This window comes from Sinohyriopsis cumingii, chromosome 18 (assembly GCF_028554795.1).
Source record: "Sinohyriopsis cumingii isolate HCF-2022 chromosome 18, ASM2855479v2, whole genome shotgun sequence".
NCBI lineage: Eukaryota > Metazoa > Mollusca > Bivalvia > Unionida > Unionidae > Sinohyriopsis > Sinohyriopsis cumingii.
In genome coordinates this window covers 59,375,483-59,398,368 of record NC_142978.1, presented here as the reverse complement: position 1 = coordinate 59,398,368, position 22,886 = coordinate 59,375,483, and the positions used below count along the sequence as shown (strand labels likewise).

Here is a 22,886-nt window from a genome sequence, read left to right as displayed (position 1 = left end):
CTATTTCACCTTTAAATAACAGTGGAGAAAGATAGCATTTCAAATGCTGTCTTATATTTGAAACATGTAAGAATGTAGTTGTAAAGTATTGTCCTGGATTGGCTTTAATATGCCAAAGTATCTTGTACAAACTGAAAAAATAAAGTACAGACATATACCTTGAAATAAAGATAGTCAAAATACAGTACAAGCATATACCTTAGTATCGTGTACAAACTGCAAAACTACAGTACAAACATATAATTTGAAATAAAGATATACAGTTTTCTTTTTATTTTAAGAATGTGTTATCAAATGCAGTAACTGTGTGCATTACAGCGATTCAGCAGTTGATTTGCACAGATTTTTGTAGTGTAACTAATTTTTTTTTTCCCAGCTGTAAACAACATCAGAATCTCAATTCTTTCTTTGCCATTGTGATGGGACTAAGTAACATCGCTGTCAGCCGTTTGTCACAGACATGGGAGGTAAGCTGAAAATTTGCAATTCAGCTTTTTTAATGAATTGTATAAATACCTTTTAATTGCTCCATTAATGAAAATAAAAACAATCATGCTTCATTTAAGTTTTAAACACTGAAGTAGATGGTTAAATATGGTTTTACTTTTAGTCCATGCACTAGTGTGTTTATACATGTATGTGTGTGTTTCTATATATATATCATTATATTTCTAACACTTGTCCCTGCTCAGTTCACCATAGAGAAGCAAATTAGATGCCAAACAATGTTAAGAGAATCTTGTACCAATTTTTGTGGGGTTTAATTAAATAATGCTTGAGATCATTGTATATATTTCATTTTGAAACAATTGTTCTGACAAATTCTTAATTTGCTTTATGGTTTATCATCAGCAGAAACCATATTTGGCCTTACATTAGGTTAATTGTGATAAAAATTTTTTGCTTTTCTTAATTTTTTGCAAGATCCTTTCAGGATAATATTTTCAAAACTTTAAAGTTGTACGTTATGCATTGAGTTTGAGTTTTCACAGAGTCAGTACTCATCCATTGTACGTTATGCATTGAGTTTGAGTCAGTACTCTTCTACAGTGGAACATGCACATGGACAGCTGATACTGATTTCACCATTTTACTTTCAGTTTGTTATAAAATTCTTTTTTTCAGAAGCTTCCAGGGAAGTTTAAGAAGATGTTTGCTGACTTTGAGACCCTGATGGATCCATCCAGGAATCACAGAGTTTATAGACTTTCCATTACCAAAATGTCTCCCCCAATAATTCCATTTATGCCTCTTCTTATGAAGGGTGAGTCTATTACCAAAATGTTTCCCCCAATAATGTTGTATTGCCTCCCACAAACATTGAGTCCCTATTACCTAAATGTCTCCCCCAATAATTCCATTTATGTCTCTTCTTATGAAGGATGAGTCTATTACCTAAATGTCTCCCCCAGTAATACTCTTTATACCTCTTATAAAGGGTGAGTCTATTACCAGAATGTCTCACCCAATAGTTTTTAATGCCTCTTATAAACAATGAGTCCCTATTACCTAAATATCTCCCCCAATATTTCCATTTATGTCTCTTCCCATGAAGGATGAGTCTATTACCTAAATGTCTCCCCCAATAATTCCATTTATGTCTCTTCCCATGAAGGGTGAGTCTATTACCTAAATGTCTCCCCCAGTAATACTCTTTATACCTCTTATAAAGGGTGAGTCTATTACCAGAATGTCTCACCCAATAGTTTTTAATGCCTCTTATAAACAATGAGTCCCTATTACCTAAATATCTCCCCCAATATTTCCATTTATGTCTCTTCCCATGAAGGATGAGTCTATTACCTAAATGTCTCCCCCAATAATTCCATTTATGTCTCTTCCCATGAAGGATGAGTCTATTACCTAAATGTCTCCCCCAGTAATTCCATTTATGTCTCTTCCCATGAAGGATGAGTCTATTACCTAAATGTCTCCCCCAATAATTCCATTTATGTCTCTTCCCATGAAGGGTGAGTCTATTACCTAAGTGTCTCCTCCAGTAATCCATTCATACCTCTTATGAAGCACAAGTCTAACACCAGAATGTCTCCCCCAATGTTTTTTTTATGCCTCTTATCTCCTATTACCGAAATATCTCCCCCAACAATTCCTTTTCTGACTGATCTTATGAAAGTTGAGGCTCTCTTACCCGTATGTTGGGGCCCCAGTAATTCCTTTTTTTACCTCTTTTTATGTATTGTAAGTATCTTTTATGAAAATGTTAGGGCCCCAGGTGATGGGGTGGTCTGTTGCACTGAACTAGCATGTGAGGCAGTGATGTGTTTGATGAATTAGTTGAAAATGTAGACAATTTCATGTGGACAATTTACATTTTAGGTAGTGAGAATTGTTGTTACCCTTACTAAATAAAAATGAACAGAGTTCAACCTGATAAAAACTGGTTATCGAAAAATTGATTTCAAACATAGTTTTGATGAGGGGAGATCAATGGTGGACAGCGCTGAAAATATATACATCTCTATGGGACATATTGAAGTTTTAGGCATTGCAGATCATGGCCTTAAATATGACAAAATGAAAAAAGATGATGAGAGCTGGTTAGTAGAAAAAATTGATTTTAAAAACTGAGTTTTGACATGCAATGATCAAAATATAAGACACCACTGAAGCGGCAAATGATTGCAGTGATGTGGATGACACTCTTTATGAAAATTTAAATAATTTTGGTTGGGAGGGGAAGTGACGTTTTACTATCAACTTTAGCCTAAAAGTGTTGTATTCATATTTAGAGAGAACGAGAAAGCAAAACTTCCCACGATTTTGTCATTATTACCTTGTGTTGTATCACATAGCATTGGTTTGCAAGCACTTTCTTCTGCAGAGTGCTCACACAAGTCCACGTTTTAAGTAACTATGTTGCTGATTGTTCCAGTTTGTTTCAGTGTTAAATTATGTTATTGTCAGTTATATGAATTGTTACATGCTGAGGTATACATGTACCTATCTACCTTCATTGAAAACCAAATTACAGTGACATAAAAGTCGCACTGAAAACTACTACTGTTGGGAAAGAATTTTAGTTTGAACATTCACACACACCACAGTACTGTCAAACATATATACTGTTTGACTTGTAAGCTTGTAAACTTTTTCTGGATCAAGATGTGGTTCAGCAATAATGATGGTGATACCAGTGGACTATCCAGCTACATTGCATGTGATGCAGAAGTTACAGTTTTATTGATTGCTGTATTGCTAATCATAGTATTCCTTTGTATTCAGTGTTCAATTACCAATTTGTGAAACAAATACAAGAATGTTATGGGGAAATATATATGTAATAATTACTTTCAAATTAGATTTTGATCTTCCCTCCCTGTTATTACAGTGGGCTTTAAAACTAATATCCACATACCTTTTTCGGCTATAGATAATATATGCAATTCCCTTAGAAAGGAAATCCTTCCTTATTTTATTTGCATTTATTTTCTTGTGTTGTTTATTGCCTTTGCCCACTCACCTGCATAAACACATTTGAGAAAAAAGACAACTTGAATTTCTTTGCATAGGAGCTCATTTTTGTGCATAGTTTTAAAAACAATAAACAATTTTCTTTTTTTTCAATATGCATTTGATTGAAACTGCCTCTACAGAAAGTAACATTTTAACCAGAAGACACTTGGGACATTCTCTTCATTGTACAAAGTTCTCTCATAATCTTTTCCTCACAGAAGTACATTGCACTCTGTAAATTTGGTGTGTATAGCATGCACCCAGATCTTTGACCCAGACTGAAGTGAAAAACTTATAGCTGTCATATAATGTGCCTGTTATATCTTACTTTTCACAGTATTGATGATTTAGTTCAGTTTATATTGTGAAAGAACATTCTGCCATTTTTGGATAGTGCATTTGTTTAATGTTTACTTGGATTACAATGAAAACAGTGCTTGAATGTTTCTCAGTTCTTTTCTGTCAGTTCTTAATACTTGCAAGTGACTATGATGGCGTGTGTATAGATTTGGTTTGAAGTTTTGCTGAATCATTTGCCTCTTTCTGTCAGTATGATGTTAAAATATCTAATACCAAGAAATGAAGAGTATCTTTATATTTCTCTTTTTCTTTACTAATTGTACTCTGCTATTCTAAAAGAATTGTTATTAGCAATTAATATTTCTACCTTTAATTCCTTAAACATAGCACTCTTTTGTTTTAAGACTATATATAAAAATTCTTAAGTTCCAAACTCTCCAACATATCTGTATTTATGAAGATTTTTATGAATTCTTCCTCTGGTACAGATATGACGTTCACTCATGAAGGGAACAAGACTTACTTTGATGGTTTGGTAAACTTTGAAAAAACAGTAAGTAATATTTGTTCTTCATTTAGTTTATTTGAAGAAGGATGTTCTTTTTAAATAAATATTATTAAACAAATTTTATTCAGTTAGTCCATTCTCTTTCTGTGGAGAAACAAAAGACTACTTCAGGTACCTCAGTCGATCAGTCTTCTTTTTAAGAAAAAATGTGGTGCTACTTGAGTCCATGTAAATTTTCCTAAATCAGCTGATAAGTAGCCATGCTTCCTCTGCAGACTTGTCACATATTTTGTTTCCTATAGCCTCCTTTAAATTCATATTTGGTTTACAGTTTATGGAAGATCTGTTGTATAAAAAAAATTGGGATCTGCATTGTGATTTCTTGCAACTTTTCTTGTACATTTTGAGAAACTAAACAGTTAATCTGCCTATTAAAATTCAAATGTTATTTGCATTCGGAAGGTTGGATCCCTAATTTTATTCTTCAGCACCATTAATCAAAAAAATTTAATTAAATAAAAAATGCTGAAACCTCAATTCCATTAAGAAAAACAAGTACATGAGCTATGTATTTTTTGTGTCTTTCAGCACATGATTGCTCAAACGCTGAAGACGATCCGATTTTGCAGAATGATCCCTCTGGGTAGGTCTTGACACGGGTTACCATGATGCCTATAATTGCTTCTAGATTACTTGTGTTTTGGGGATACTAAATTTTTAATTAATAACAATAGTAAAATACTGTATAGTCTTACTAAAATTAGTGACAAAGTTCACATTATCAGCCTTGACAGTAAGTTTTATTTATCAAAGGAATGAACTTAGGTAGGTACTCGTTTCCATCTTATGGTAGTTATCTCCCTTAGATATTACTCTGTTGATAGTAATAATAGAATCCTAGTAGAAAATACTTATAAAAGGAAATCATAACAATACTTCATTAGAAGATATCTGAAACATATACACCTTCTCTATTGACTTTTTTAAATTTAAAAATTATAGTAATATGATAAAGAGTATTTAGAGCAGTGAATTTACAATAGGAAAAAAATATGGTGAATAGCATTATTTCTAGAGTTATTTCTTCTGATCATATGTACATTAGAATCATATCAACTGCCCAAGCCATCAGAATTTTCAGTACTTCAATCAAATATAATGTAAATTGGCATCACATCAACCCCACAAGCCATTTAATATTACATAAATTGGCATTACATCAACCCTACACAGTCTAATATTATGTAAATTGGCATCATGTCAACCCTACACACTACTGAATATTATATAACTTGACATTACATCAAACTTACACACTATCAAATATTTTGTAAATTGGCATCACTTCAACCCTACACACAATCGGATATTATGTAAATTGGCATCACATCAACCCTACACACTATCAGATATTCTGTAAATTGGCATCACTTCAACCCTACACACTATCAAATATTATGTAACATGGCATCACCTCAACCCTGCACACTATCAAATATTCTGTAAATTGGCATCACATCAACCCTACACACAGTAAAATATTGTATAAATTGACATCACTTCAACCCTACACACAGTCGAATATTATGTAAATTGGCATTACATCAACTGAAACATACTTTGATTAGGTTTACTTGTTTGTATCATACCATAAATTTAAAGACAGTAAGCTGTGATCACAGTAGAACTCCATACACGTCAGTTGTATATATCCACTAATTAAAGACAGTAAGCTGTGATCACAGTAGAACTCCATACACGTCAGTAGTATGTATCCTCTAATTAAAGACAGCAAGCTGTGATCACAGTAGAACTCCATACACGTCAGTAGTATGTATCCACTAATTAAAGACAGCAAGCTGTGATCACAGTAGAACTCCATACACGTCAGTAGTATGTATCCTCTAATTAAAGACAGCAAGCTGTGATCACAGTAGAACTCCATACACGTCAGTAGTATGTATCCTCTAATTAAAGACAGCAAGCTGTGATCACAGTAGTAGAACTCCATACACGTCAGTAGTATGTATCCTCTAATTAAAGACAGCAAGCTGTGATCACAGTAGAACTCCATACACGTCAGTAGTATGTATCCTCTAATTAAAGACAGCAAGCTGTGATCACAGTAGAACTCCATACACGTCAGTAGTATGTATCCTCTAATTAAAGACAGCAAGCTGTGATCACAGTAGGACTCCATACACATCAGTAGTATGTATCCTCTAATTAAAGACAGCAAGCTGTGATCACAGTAGAACTCCATACACGTCAGTAGTATGTATCCTCTAATTAAAGACAGCAAGCTGTGATCACAGTAGAACTCCAAACACGTCAGTAGTATGTATCCTCTAATTAAAGACAGTAAGCTGTGATCACAGTAGAACTCCATACACGTCAGTAGTATATATCCACTAAAATAAAGATGGCAAGCTGTGATCACAGTAGAACTCCATACACGTCAGTAGTATGTATCCTCTAATTAAAGACAGTAAGCTGTGATCACATTAGAACTCCATACACGTCAGTAGTATGTATCCACTAATTAAAGACAGTAAGCTGTTGTCACAGTAGAACTCCATACACGTCAGTAGTATGTATTAACTAATTAAAGACAGTAAGCTGTGATCACAGTAGAACTCCATACACGTCAGTAGTATGTATCCACTAATTAAAGACAGTAAGCTGTGATCACAGTAGAACTCTATACACGTCAGTAGTATGTATCCTCTAATTAAAGACAGCAAGCTGTGATCACAGTAGAACTCCATACACGTCAGTAGTATGTATCCTCTAATTAAAGACAGCAAGCTGTGATCACAGTATATATCCACTAATTAAAGACAGCAAGCTGTGATCACATTAGAACTCCATACACATCAGTAGTATATATCCACTAATTAAGGACAGCAAGCTGTAATCACTGTAGAACTCCATACATGTCAGTAATGTATATCCACTAATTAAAGACAGTAAGCTGTGATCACAGTAGAACTCCATACATGTCAGTACTATGTATCCACTAATTAAAGACAGCAAGCTGTGATCACCGTAGAACTCCATACACGTCAGTAGTGTATATCCACTAATTAAAGACAGTAAGCTGTCATCACAGTAGAACTCCATACACATCAGTAGTATATATCCACTACTTAAAGACAGTAAGCTGTGATCACAGTAGAACTCCATACACGTCAGTAGTATGTATCCACTAATTAAAGACGGCAAGCTGTGATCACAGTAGAACTCCATACACATCAGTAGTATATATCCACTAATTAAAGACAGTAAGCTGTGATCACAGTAGAACTCCATACACGTCTGTAGTATACGTCCACTAATTAAGTACTGACCACAATTCAACATTTTTTTGCAAAATTCACAAAAGATGAAACAACTTCTCAACTGTTCAAATTGATATTGCTGTTATTATGCCGCTTTAGCCAAAGCCTCGGACTGTCATGGTGATCTATTTTTCGATCATTTCATGTCAAAAAACAAAACAAGTGACACTCATTATATTCTTGGTTTCTCATTCAATTTTAAGTAATTGTTTTTCCTATTATAAAAAAGATGCACTTAATAGCGTTTTTAAGCTGATTGTTGTAGATGAAAATTCGGAGATGAGATAATGGAAGTGAGGCTAATTGGTATAAAGAGACTGCTTCATTAAGTAATCATATGCATTAAATGGCCAGTTTCCTCCACTCTGATCCTTTAGGATGAAATTTCCTCCGATCCTCTAAGACAGAATGTAGGACAAACATAAGGTTCTGACAAGCAACTACATAAGCATATACTTATTCTAAGAGACCATACAAACAAGTACGAATTCTGTGAGACTAAATAAACATGTACCTGCTCTAAGAGGCTAAATAAACATGTACCTGCTCTAAGAGACTAAATGAACATGTACCTGCTCTAAGAGACTAAATGAACATGTACCTGCTCTAAGAGACTAAATAAACATGTACCTGCTCTAAGAGACTAAATAAACATGTACCTGCTCTAAGAAACTAAATAAACAAGTACCTGCTCTAAGAGACTAAATAAACATGTACCTGCTCTAAGAGACTAAATAAACATGTACCTGCTCTAAGAGACTAAATGAACATGTACCTGCTCTAAGAGACTAAATAAACATGTACCTGCTCTAAGAGACTAAATAAACATGTACCTGCTCTAAGAAACTAAATAAACAAGTACCTGCTCTAAGAGACTAAATAAACATGTACCTGCTCTAAGAGACTAAATAAACATGTACCTGCTCTAAGAGACTAAATAAACATGTACCTGCTCTAAGAGACTAAATAAACATGTACCTGCTCTGAGAGACTAAATGAACATGTACCTGCTCTAAGAGACTAAATAAACATGTACCTCCTCTAAGAGACTAAATATGTACCTGCTCTAAGAGACTAAATAAACATGTACTTGCTCTAAGAGACTAAAACATGTACCTGCTCTAAGAGACTAAATAAACATATACCTGCTTTAAGAGACTAAATAAACATGTACCTGCTCTAAGAGACTAAATAAACATGTACCTGCTCTAAGAGACTAAATAAACATGTACTTGCTCTAAGAGACTAAATAAACATGTACCTGCTCTAAGAGACTAAATAAAACATGTACCTGCTCTTAAAGACCACATATATATGTACTGTTTGAAGAGAACACCTAAATATGTACCTGTTTGAAGAGACCACATAAATATATACCTGTTCTAAGAGACTATGTAAATATGTATTGTTCTAAGAGACCACATAAATATGTACCAGTCTAGGAGACTTTATAAATATTTACCTGTTTTAGGAAACCACATTTTTCTTGTCCTGGGAGTAGTGTTCAGACTGTATGTATGTTTAACTTACAATTGTTCTTTATGAACAGATTTATTTCTCTTTGTTCAAATCTAAAGGAACATTGGTATGACATGATTAGGTCAATTTTTGGAATAATATTATGTGTTAACATTGTTGTCTTGTTTTTTCTCTCCAGAACTAGAGAATCCAGGTCCATTGAAGACCTCACCTGACATTGCAGTATACATAAGGTATGAAAATATTAGCTCATTGAAGTCCCCTCTTCTCATTGATGTCTACATAAGGTATGAAAATTATAACATACTTAAGTCCCCACCTGTCATTCAAGCTTGCTTAAGGTATGAAAATTACATCTCATTGAAGTCCCTGCCTGACATTCCAACTAAAATAAGGTATGAAAATTACAGCCCATTGAAGTCCCCATTTGACATTCCAACTTACATAAGGTATGAAAATTACAGCCCATTTAAGTCCTCCTCCTGTTGACGATTATCATTAGAAATGATATATGCAGACTGATATTTTTCACTTCCATTGATGTAAAAGGTGTAATTTATTTGTTGAATTGAAGGGTCAACAGAATCAGACCGGTATCGGTTAGATTTATTATATGTCAAAAATTTCAATTTTAACCTGATTTATCATAAAGATGGTGATACTGTTTTGTTGTATACTTTCCATCAGACACTTGCTTACACAAATAGTGACAAGATTATATTGCTTATATAATAGCCACACAATATTTTATAGCTTACACAAATAGTCACACAAGATTTTATCGCTTACACAAAGTCACACAAGATTTTATTGCTTACACAAATAGTCATACAAGATTTTATCACTTATACAAATAATCACACAAGATTTTATCGCTTACAGAAATAGTCATACAAGATTTTATTGCTTACACAAATAGTCACACAAGATTTTATTGCTTACACAAATAGTTGTACAAGATTTTATTGCTTACACAAATAGTCGTACAAGATTTTATCACTTATACAAATAATCACACATGATTTTATCACTTACACAAATAGTCATACAAGATATTATCGCTTACACAAATAGTCACACAAGATTTTATTGCTTACACAAATAGTTGTACAAGATTTTATTGCTTACACAAATAGTCGTACAAGATTTTATCACTTATACAAATAATCACACATGATTTTATCACTTACACAAATAGTCATACAAGATATTATCGCTTACACAAATAGTCACACAAGATTTTATTGCTTACACAAATAGTTGTACAAGATTTTATTGCTTACACAAATAGTCGTACAAGATTTTATCACTTATACAAATAATCACACATGATTTTATCACTTACACAAATAGTCATACAAGATATTATCGCTTACACAAATAGTCACACAAGATTTTATTGCTTACACAAATAGTTGTACAAGATTTTATTGCTTACACAAATAGTCGTACAAGATTTTATTGCTTATACAAATAATCACACAAGATTTTATTGCTTACACAAATAGTCATACAAGATTTTATCGCTTACACAAATAGTCATACAAGATTTTAACAAATAGTCGTACAAGATTTTATTGCTTACACAAATAGTCGTACAAGATTTTATCAGTTACACAAATAGTCATACAAGAGTTTAAAGTGCATCTACAGAATCAGTGCAGTAGATGTTACAAGCAAATCTCTTGTTGACCTAAGAGGGTTTTAAATTGATGCATGCTGTGAATTGTCTACCCCATGTGCAGCTGTTGCATAAGGTGCATGAATTTTGGTATTGCTCCAAATATACTGTCCTAGTATATGCGCAGTAGCCCAGATTAAAATCAAAACAACCCATATGCCCTGTTGATGTTACGATGCAATATCTGTACTATTTTATAAATGTGATCACATATACAGTATCATTTAAAGGCTGAATACTTGCATACTATTTTAGCAGACTGTTTCATTGATTTGTCTAGATTGTAGTAAAGAGTAATGTAGTCCTTTCTTCATGACAGGCAGGCCGTATGCCTAAAGTTGCATCAACAAATAATTTCACACATTTTACATTAATATTGGTTTAGCTTTCATGAAATTAAATGCCAATGGCTAGCATAGTGTGGCAAGTGTTGACATTGAAGAAACTTCTTGCCAAAAGAATATTGGTAGGTCAGACCCACTTTTTCTCAGAACCCTTGTTTTCAGTTTCGCTTTGTTTGGTTTTCTTGCCTATATTATGAAAGGTTAAACCTCAGTGTACTTTATGTTTCAGGAATTTTCAAGTGATAGACAATCAACGACTTCTGACCCAATTATCACATAAACTGGAACCAAGAAAGACATAGTCAATGAAACAGTTCCACTTCTAGACATTTTTAGACCACACCTGTGCTTGGAAAGCAGTCATTCGACTATATGAGAAGTGTAGACCACACCTGTATTTGGAGAGCTGTCACCCCACCCTCTATAATTTATGTAGAACATTATACCCTGCCATGATGAGACATTCTGTCATAGCATACATTTAATTTTGCAAAAATATTGTTTCATTTATTTTTGTTTGTATTGTACAACAACAACAAAACCCCACACCCACCCTGCTGCCAGGGAAAGATTAACCATTTCTTGACAAGAAATTAAAATAATTTGCTGAAAGATAAATTTGGTATAATTGTAACAATGCCTGCAAAACATGTGAGAGACATACATTTTGTATTTCTGTTGGTGTTGGCTGCATTTAAGATCACTATTATGTATCATCATGTTAGACTCATTTTTATTGACATGTCTTTTTAGTGACCATAAAAGTAGACTGCATTGATTCTCTTTTCATACAGAGGTGATGACAGCATCTTTCAAAAATTAGTTCATTAGTGTTTTACATTTTTCAGTTGCACAAACTGATTGATAGATTTATTATATGGACTGCATTTTTCTTCTGCCAAGTGTAGACTGCACCTTAGTGATAACAATATTTGAACTGTACTGTTCAAAGACCATATAACATTTGGTGAATAGCCTTCATCTGACATCCATCTTCAGCAGTTGGTATTGCTGCTCCTGAACTACAAGGAAGAAAGGAAAAGAAACCTTGGCAGACATTTGGCATAAGTCCACAATTATACATTGACTCCCCACTCCCCCAACTTTTGGGCTGCAAGAAGCTTTTCTTTTTCACCCTTCTATAAATTCATGTGTGTTTTGCAACTCGGGTCCATCTCAAGGGATGATTTGTCACCAGTGAATCAGGGTTACACTTGGGGAAAAATAAACAAGCCAAAAGGGATGGATGGATAGAAAGGAAGTTAAAGAAACCAATGGGATTGATGGAGAGAAAGAAAAATAAAGAAGCCAAAAGGGATGAATGGATTGATAGGGAAGGATGTATAGATAGAAAAAAAAAGCCAAAATGGATGGATGGATAGAGAGAAAAAATAAAGACAAAACCAGCATAAATACAAGTATATTACTGAGTATGTCACAAATAAAATTGACAGCTTACATTTTTTACATCATTGTGTCATAAAATATGCGGTATTTCAAATCTGTTTATATGATAATGCATGGATTTTATTTTAGGTCACAATATCCTAAAATGCATTGATTCTTCACCTCTTTCAGCTAAACAATGAAATTAATGTCCACACTTTTATGATTCACAATATTCTATAAATATCTCTGTCTAATGCCCTATGGTACAAAGTCCAAGAATTCATCCTCATTGTCTGAGTGACCAAATAAAGTTCTGAAATCCATGATCATCTGGTCATTGTAAACATTGACCAACTCTTATTTATTGTCTATTCTGTAACATGCAGCTGTTTATATGGAGACTGAGCATTGGCTCTGTAAGTGTATTTTCAATCACACAGTCTGAAATTTATTAAAGAATGCAACTGAACTGTTGTCAATTGTGCGGCAAGATCAAACAGATCAAATAACCATCCTCTGTTACTTGGCACTGAACAAGTATCATATGAGCAGCTCAATCAAAGGGTTGTCTCATGGAAAAACAATGAGGTAATTACAGGATAAAACCCAGATTTGCATGTAAAATGGTACCAGTCTGAACTCAAATATGGCTACTTGAGGTGCATGATATCACCAGTTTACCACTGTATTTAATTCCAATGATATATATTACAGTACTTTTGCACATTAATGGTACCGTATGTTGGTAGTTTCTGTCAGTAAGGAATGTACAGAAATTCCTGAGGAATCTTGTTATGACTTTAATGATATTAACAGGGTGTTTTCATTTTTATGATAAAATAGTTTTTAAAAATTATCTTTTGTTTGCAAAGCAGTTTTATCTCTTAAGTCTGCTGAATATTTTCTCATTTGTTTAGTAAACGTGTTTTATGGTTGTTGGTCCCATCTGATAAATATCTTGCCCAGATGTTGGAATCCTGCTCAAAGTTATATCTTTAGTGTAGTTGGAAGACAGTAGGTTTCAGTATCAACAATTCCTTTTTCTGTCAGTAGGCTCTGTAATGTCAACATGGTGTCTTTCACAGTATCAGCTATTGTGTAAGCTTAATTGTCCCACTTAAGTTACATATTTTAAACAACAACATGCACATAACAATTTCATATACGATAAGGTACTGGCCATTTAGTTTTGGGGATGGGAAGCAATATTTATAACTAATATTTTTTTCAAATCATATGGATATAATATAATGTTAATTTGCTATAACTAATCAGAGCTTGATATTTTTTCCAACTATTGACAGATGAAAATTAAGCAACATAGTGTCAGGCCCTTCCCTAAAGCATTGAATTTTTTGTTGGTCCTAATATAACTTTGGTATACCATGGTATTTGTAGCAGATGTGTGTATATATATATATATATATATATATATATATATATATATATATATATATGATAAAGATTCAGAATTTATTGAATATTATAATGTTGAGTAATTACTATGTGTCACATTCTGAGAGTATTTGAGTATTTTGCTGTTTCATGAAGGAATGTCAGTGAGAAACACAAAGCTGCCATATTTAGCTGATTATAAACCAGTGCCTGCCCCTCACCCCACCCCCCATTTTAGAAACATTTAGCAAATATTTTCTAAGAATATGTCTAATAAATTAGCTCACCCCCCTACTTTTGCTGAGAAATATTGTTTAAGGTTATCTCACTACATGAAATGCATCCTTCTAATTTAAATATGGTACATTTCTAATTGCTACAAGAATCTTGCAGAATTTCATTATTTTTCTTTAATGTCTAAGTCATCAAAATATCAATTTCTTGCAAAATTTCTGCTTGTTTGTTTTTTTTATGCTTTGGATAATTTCAAGTGAAATCAATAAAATGTAGGTAAATTTGATCCCAACATCATTTTCACTGGCTATTTTAGTGGTCATTAAGATGAATTTATTTAAGAACTGTACTGTACTGTAGTTCAGTGAAGCGTCTGATTTTCATAAGATTGTAAATTTGACTAAACTGTTGAATAAAAAGATGGTACAACATACTGCAAGCTCCACAGGGTACATATATAATCCTAATATACTGTTTTCATAAATTCCATTGTTATTAAACACTCATCCAAGTTCTGTTGTTATTTCAGTATCAATTGTACATGATATGAATACGTTTCATTTGTATCCCTTGACTGAAATAATATATTGATTGATAATTGAATTATGGTAGTAGATATTATAGGTACACGTCATAACTTGAACACAGTTTGGGATAAATGTTATATATTTTATTGACTAATCAGTATGGCTATAGCTACACAGGATAAAAAGGGACACCTTAAATCTTTTCAAATGTTATTACCATTAATTGCCATTTTCAAACTTTATCTCGGATATTTACTGTTGTATATGTACTCCATTACAGTTACGCAGATTTCATATATTGCAATAAAAGACACACTTCGATAGCTTAGCTAGTCTTTCTACCACTAATGCATTTCTAGCATTTTCAGATTTTACTTACCTTTTTTGCACTCAAAAGAAAGCAATAAGGAAACTATAGAAAAGGTACTAATAATTGATTACCTGTAATTGTTACTTTCACATATTTTATCACCAGCTTGTAATATTTTTGATTTCAAAATATTTTTAAGAAAAGAAATCAAAAGGCAGACACAGGAATTCCAAACAGCAGAAAGTTTAACAGTCATTTTTAATCATACACTGTGATGTGCATTGTCTGATTAGCTATCACTGCATCAGGAACTGAGAAAAAATCATTAGTGTGGAAAAGACTACATGTCATCAGTCTGTGGCATTGTGAAAGCTTGCTGCATGAGAGAATTTAGTAATATGATACTTTAATATTTACTAGAAGGTCAAACTGCGTGACTTTTGCCACACTTTACTACTGAGATGTATATTACTGGATACATTTTTCTATGTTATATTGAAGTTGGCCAAAAAAAATATCCCATGCCAAAATTACAAGTTATGTTTAATCAGAATGAAAAATCCACATCGTATAAATTTTGTTACATCATCCAATTGTATAACTTGGTTAGAGTGCCATATTTCAGCCATTAACAAGTAATATTTTTGTATTCACAAGTAACAAAAGTTTTCAATCCCAAAGCAAGTGTTTTAAATATTTTCTTGTTTTGTCTCCTTTTCAGAATTCATTAAATTTCTCTATATCCAACTTTATTAACAACACAATTAAATTTGTATTGCATGATGCCTCCTTCTCCCATAGTCTTTTAGAGTGAGACCCAGGATGCCTCCTTATTCCATAGTCTTTTAGAGTGTGACCCAGAATGCCTCCTTCTCCCATAGTCTTTTAGAGTGATACCCAGGATGCCTCCTTCTCCCATAGTCTTTTAGAGTGAGACCCAGGATGCCTCCTTATCCCATAGTCTTTTAGAGTGTGACCCAGAATGCCTCCTTCTCCCATAGTCTTTTAGAGTGAGACCCAGGATGCCTCCTTATCCCATAGTCTTTTAGAGTGATACCCAGGATGTCTCCTTCTCCCATAGTCTTTTAGAGTGTGACCCAGAATGCCTCCTTACCCCATAGTCTTTTAGAGTGTGACCCAGAATGCCTCCTTCTCCCATAGTCTTTTAGAGTGATACCCAGGATGCCTCCTTCTCCCATAGTCTTTTAGAGTGAGACCCAGGATGCCTCCTTATCCCATAGTCTTTTAGAGTGATACCCAGGATGCCTCCTTCTCCCATAGTCTTTTAGAGTGATACCCAGGATGCCTCCTTCTCCCATAGTCTTTTAGAGTGAGACCCAGGATGCCTCCTTCTCCCATAGTCTTTTAGAGTGTGACCCAGAATGCCTCCTTATCCCATAGTCTTTTAGAGTGTGACCCAGAATGCCTCCTTCTCCCATAGTCTTTTAGAGTGAGACCCAGGATGCCTCCTTCTCCCATAGTCTTTTAGAGTGAGACCCAGGATGCCTCCTTATCCCATAGTCTTTTAGAGTGTGACCCAGAATGCCTCCTTATCCCATAGTCGTTTAGAGTGTGACCCAGAATGCCTCCTTCTCCCATAGTCTTTTAGAGTGATACCCAGGATGCCTCCTTCTCCCATAGTCTTTTAGAGTGATACCCAGGATGCCTCCTTATCCCATAGTCTTTTAGAGTGTGACCCAGAATGCCTCCTTCTCCCATAGTCTTTTAGAGTGAGACCCAGGATGCCTCCTTATCCCATAGTCTTTTAGAGTGATACCCAGGATGTCTCCTTCTCCCATAGTCTTTTAGAGTGTGACCCAGAATGCCTCCTTATCCCATAGTCTTTTAGAGTGAGACCCAGGATGCCTCCTTCTCCCATAGTCTTTTAGAGTGATACCCAGGATGTCTCCTTCTCCCATAGTCTTTTAGAGTGTGACCCAGAATGCCTCCTTCTCCCATAGTCTTTTAGAGTGAGACCCAGGATGCCTCCTTATCCCATAGTCTTTTAGAGTGATACCCAGGATGCCTCCTTCTCCCATAGTCTTTTAGAGTGAGACCCAGGATGCCTCCTTATCCCATAGTCTTTTAGAATGTGACCCAGAATGCCTCCTTATCCCATAGTCTTTTAGAGTGTGACCCAGAATGCCTCCTTCTCCCATAGTATTTTAGAGTGATACCCAGGATGCCTTCTTCTCCCATAGTCTTTTAGAGTGATACCCAGGATGCCTCCTTCTCCCATAGTCTTTTAGAGTGATACCCAGGATGCCTCCTTCTCCCATAGTCTTTTAGAGTGCGACCCAGGATGCCTCCTTATCCCATAGTCTTTTAGAGTGTGACCCAGAATGCCTTCTTATCCCATAGTCTTTTAGAGTGAGACCCAAGATGCCTCCTTATCCCATAGTCTTTTAGAGTGATACCCAGGATACCTCCTTATCCCATAGTCTTTTAGAGTAATACCCAGGATACCTCCTTCTCTCGTAGTCTTTTAGAGTGAGACCCAGAATGCCTCCTTCTCCCATAGTCTTTTAGAGTGATACCCAGGATGCCTCCTTCTCCCATAGTCTTTTAGAGTGATACCCAGATTTTTATGACAGAGATGGGTCAAAGTCTTATTGCTTGAATAAGCAGTGCCATGATGTGTCTTTCTGGACAATGCCAGAACTAGAAGCCAGATTTTCAAGAATATCTAGTGTGTTTTTAGCAGTTCATGTTGACAGTGTTGCACAGATTAAAGTCTCCCTGCTTTAGCCATCCTATACTTACTATAGTGCCGTTCTTTTTTTTCTGCAGTCTATCCAAGGACAATAAAGTAGTGGAACTAGAAGCCAGATTTTCAAGAATATCTAGTGTGTTTAGCAGTTCATGTTGACAGTGTTGCACAGATTAAGTCTCCCTGCTTTAGTCATCCTATACTTACTATAATGCTGCTCTTTTTTTTCTGCAGTCTATCCAAGGACAATAAAGTAGTGAGTTTTTCAAACTGTTGTGTACCATTTCAGTTGGTTGAAGTGCCAAATTTGGTTAGTTTAACAGAATGAATATATCAGAGAACATTTGGCCAAATGTGATAGCCAAATTCATTTTATTAAAGTAACCACGTCTTAACTGACCTCCCCTTGGCTACCATCTTTCTTCACTCAGCTAAAATGGCAAAAGAGAGAGTTTGAAAAACTCTGCCACTTCATTGTGCTTGGATATTTAAGTAAGAAAAACATTACGGCCAGCCTCTAGTTCCAGGATCAGCTTACCAGGTTACCATGCAGTACAGCAGTGCATATTGAAGCATAAGAATTTGACTCATCCCTGCCATATAGAACAGCTTCAATGTTTTACACCTACTTCTCACCCATCCTATTTTGCATTTCATTGTAAGAATCTTTATTATTTTCAGCTGTTAAGACATTAAATTGTGAAGAAAAAGTGTACTAATCTTACAAGCAATTGTTATGACACAAAAGTGTTGACAGTGTAAATTACGTTGACCAAGGGAGTTAACTCTGTTATTGTCTTGAATATTAAAGTGACATTTTAGGCCAAGTACAATATGTACTCATTATTATTCACATTATTTATTGCATCTCTAATATCATTGTATACTTGGTGCACCACTTGAGGAGAAATCAACCTTTTGTTCCTAAATTTTTCTAACAGGAGGTTTGCCATATTCTCTTTGAGGGTGCTGTAATTGCAACATATTACTGGCATTTCAGGTTATTGCCATGATAGTGCTATCAGGTCCTTTGAACTTGGCCCCATTGTCATATGTTTTTGAGAGAGAGAGAGAGAGAGAGAGAGAAAGCATGTGTGTATACAAGTATTGCATGCAGAAATAATTGAGATACAAGTGTTTTGCACAAATAAAGAATGGACAACTGTTCTCAACAAATTTTATCTTTTTCATGAGTATGGCCATCTAAAAATACTTTTTGTACATGATGTGAATGACTTATAATGAGATGAGTAATTCATTTCGAATTCCACCTTCTGTCCTTGATCTGTCTCATGATGGATCTTGTTAAACAATGAGATGAGTAATTCATGTCAAATTCCACTTTCTGTCTCTTGATGGATCTTGTTAAACATGATTCAGTTGTTTACATTGTAGGCCTACTGACACTTAAAAATTACTTAGCATTAATAGTATTTTGTATATTTTTTTAATTCATATATAAATCTACTTATTTATTTCTACATTTTGTTTTAAACAGTCATTGACTGTTATAGGATTTCAAGTTAAGATAGTGAATCTTGTATGGGTTTTGTATGAATTATATGCTAAGTAAAACAGATTTATGACTTACCAAATGTGGAATTTTTGTACGTATATATATATTTATTTTCAAAAGTAAATACACCAATGTAGAAGTAGTCAGAGTAATGTAGACTGAAATAAAAATGTTTACATTATCACTATGTGCCAGTAGCAATATTACTGGAAGAGAAAGGGATCTGATTCAATTAATCTCTGCATTTTGGTGTAAAGCTAACATGCCCTGTGGTATTTTAAGTTTGGCCTTGGTAATGTGAAAATTGGTAAAATAGGTTAGGAATTATGCAGTCTGATTAAAATCAGATCTTCTCTGTCCTATGTAGGACAGTGGAGGTCTTATTTTAATTGGGTTAATATAGTGATTTCAAATTTGGATTGAAGTCAATATTGCTTTGATCATGATGTTATTATTATTATTATTATTATTATTATTATTATTAAAATTATTGTATGAATTAGCTTATGATGGTTGTGATATGACATTCCAAATATGTTATGGGAAGTATTGTGTTGAGATATATCTATGCTGCATTTGTACATAACTCCATTATTTTAACTTTATAATGTAAAAGTTATTATGTACATGTACATATTTATGGTAAATACATTATAGTATGTTGTTTTTCATCATAAAAAATTTTGTTTTTAAAATCATGTTCAACAATAGAGGTGTGTGTATATATATATATATATATATATATATATATATATATATATATATATATATATATATATATATATATATATATATAAGCCCTTGTTTTTATGTGATTTGAGAGAAACTGATTGATGATTTTGTTGATGTGTGCCTGTATGAGATGGGTAAAGTGACTGGAGAGAGAAGATGCAGTTAAGAAAGAACTTGTGTGCATGTACAAGTGCAAACAATTAAGAAAGCTTTTTGCTTTTGAAACATTAAATGACATATTGACTGAATTACACATGTTCCTTCTAAATAATTTTTTTAAAAAATCTCTGTTGGAGAAATGATGAAAGTGAGACCATAGCCCAGATATTTAGTTTTTAAAAAGAAACGTTTTTATGGATCATTTATAATAAGGAATAAGAAAAACAATTATTATATAATTAGTAGATGAACATAGCCTTTCTTAATTGGCTTATCTACATGTGATTTGCTAATAAGACTTAAGCTTGAAGGCTGGCCCATGTTTAACATGCAGAAACTTAAGATTACCCTATTGTTGGCCATAATCTTTATTGGCCTGGATGTTGAGTATGGTTTTTACCTCACAACCCTTGGAACATTTCTGGGTGATTAGCTCACCTAAAAGCCCACTGCAGTATATGTTAGTATTAACAATCTTGCTGAGCATGTATCAGGTGTGATTTGATGTATGACACCAAGCTATTGTTCGAGCATAAATATAAACATTTTATGGAATTAAACAGCCAAAATAGATTTCCTGTTTGAGGCAAAGTTTGGGGGTATAAAATTGACGTATAGGACCACAAGTTTATTTTTCTTTTCAGAACAGAGGAGTTTCAATTTATTAAGGAAAAAAATTGTCCTAAAGTAGAAAAGCTTTGGGACCAAATACAAATGTTGAGTCTCTGGGGAATATTGGTATGCTAATGGTTTAATTTTGTACAGTTTCACTGTGTGTGTGTGTGTATATATATATATATATATATATATAGAGAGAGAGAGAGAGAGAGAGAGAGAGAGAGAGAGCAAACATTTGTTGTTTAGTGTACTTGGGACAAGGTATTAAGTATTATATGCATTGAGCATTTGCCTTTGATGTTTTGTTAGGTAGGTATCCTTTTTGTCTAGGACCAGTGTAAATGGTTCAACTGTATATATATGTAACTCTTTTAAACAAGTGTCCTTTATACAGATGTGCAATTTTTTAAAGATTTCACTTTAGTGTGCATTGTTGGAACATTGTGGACAGTGGTTGAATGATAATAAATTAAGGTTTCAAAATAACCTGTAGACTGTAAATTTAGTTGGGTTTTTTCTAAGAGAGGTAGTCTATGGATAAATCTAGTTTTACAGAACTAGTCAAATGCAAATTATGATTCTGTCTGCCTAGAAGTTGAAAGTGTTAATACATAGGTATGTATGTATTTTATGGTTACAATTTGTTTAAAGGGGAAATAAGTGTATTATAATTATTTCGTGAATGAAAAATTTTGAAACTTGTTAAGATTTTTTTCTCATATTTAGAAGGAACATTAATAGGTGAAGCTCCCTAGAAGGCAAAGGTAGATAATCCTTACAAAGGTAGATGATCATTACAAAGGTATATAATCATTACAAAGAATATTTTCAGTTCCTCAGCATACTTTTGTTTTTGAAATTGTGTTGTATTAAAAAAGTCTTGTCTTGCTTTATATTACTTGTATAACTATTTGTTATAATTTGTATGCAGAATTTGGTTTTATGTCATGGTACTTTCTATAAGGATGTCTTACATAATAAAAATTATTGTTATAGTTGTTTTAATAAATTTGATGATTTGATACAGAGACTAACTTAGTTTTTCACTTGTTCACTGTAATTGTGATATCCTCAGTATGGTTCATAAGTCCTCCAGAAAAGCAGTATCAGTTCTGGTCTCCCAAAGTATAGACATGGTCATAAGTCTTCCAGGAAAGCAGCATCAGTTCTGGTCTCCCAAGGTATAGACATAGATACATGATAGTCCATGCTTCCGAAACCTTAAGTCTCTGGTCTTCATCTTCTAGTATAAAACATTTGTCAACAGTTTTCTATATGCAGGACTCCGTGTTTTTCAGGATGGCTCTGGGCCTCCATTTTCAAAGCCCTCCAGAGAACACAGAGGCACAGATCTTTATTTTATTTGTTCACTTTACATTAGAATAGTATTGCGTACGTTTCGAGCACATTCAGAAACTAATAATTGTATGGTAATGTCTCAGCCTGTAACAAAAGTCATGAAATTTCCTGAGACACCTACCAGATGGATTCCTTGTGAATCAGTTTCTCTATGAATATATGTCTGGTACTCCAGGCCATCTTAGAAAGTATGGCGTGAAGGGCTGTCTTTTTTTTATCCCCCTGTCAATCAAGTTTAAGGATGGATATAACATTGTGCTCATTTGTAGATTAATTCGTACACTATATACTCACTTATAAGCTGAAGCAAACCAAAAACAACAAAAGATCTTAATCTGCCATAGCATAATGCACCTGCAGATCAGGGTATGTGTTAGTTGTTCTGCTCATTACTCCTTACAAACTTAACAGAACCAGATCTACCGGTGCATTATGCAATGTTGTTCCACACTCTTATCGACCGCTCGCACCCTTTATGAATCCACCACGAGTACAGTCATACGTTACACGTACAGACAGCATAACAGCACTTTTTTAATTTGCTACGTCTACGTCCGTTGCACATACATACATATATACATACATACATATATACATACATACATACATACGTACGTATCGACAGCACGTAGCATTAATTGTTCCTGAAACTACCCACCTTTGACGATGAAAAAGACCATTGTTGCAGAATTGCAACCGAGTGGGTTTTTGGACTAAATGAACAAGACAAACACAATGTGAGAAAGATGGAAATTTATGAATGAATTAATAAAGAAAAATATGTGATGTAAAAATACAATGATTCTCTCA

General features: G+C 34.0%; 1 protein-coding gene across 2 annotated transcripts in view; it reads left to right on the top strand.

Moving 5' to 3' along the window:
- The window catches only part of LOC149776746 (rap guanine nucleotide exchange factor 4-like), a 272,232-nt gene extending 250,493 nt beyond the window's left edge, over positions 1-21,739 (top strand). For both annotated transcript variants that reach the window (XM_089941417.1, XM_089941418.1), the window contains 6 exons: positions 377-467; positions 1,126-1,264; positions 4,263-4,327; positions 4,871-4,925; positions 9,281-9,335; positions 11,357-21,739. In XM_089941417.1, coding sequence (XP_089797543.1) covers positions 377-467; positions 1,126-1,264; positions 4,263-4,327; positions 4,871-4,925; positions 9,281-9,335; positions 11,357-11,429 — 478 coding nt within the window. In that variant the 3' untranslated portion in view covers positions 11,430-21,739. The remainder of the gene's footprint in view (positions 1-376; positions 468-1,125; positions 1,265-4,262; positions 4,328-4,870; positions 4,926-9,280; positions 9,336-11,356) is intronic.
- The last annotated feature ends 1,147 nt before the right edge of the window (positions 21,740-22,886 follow it).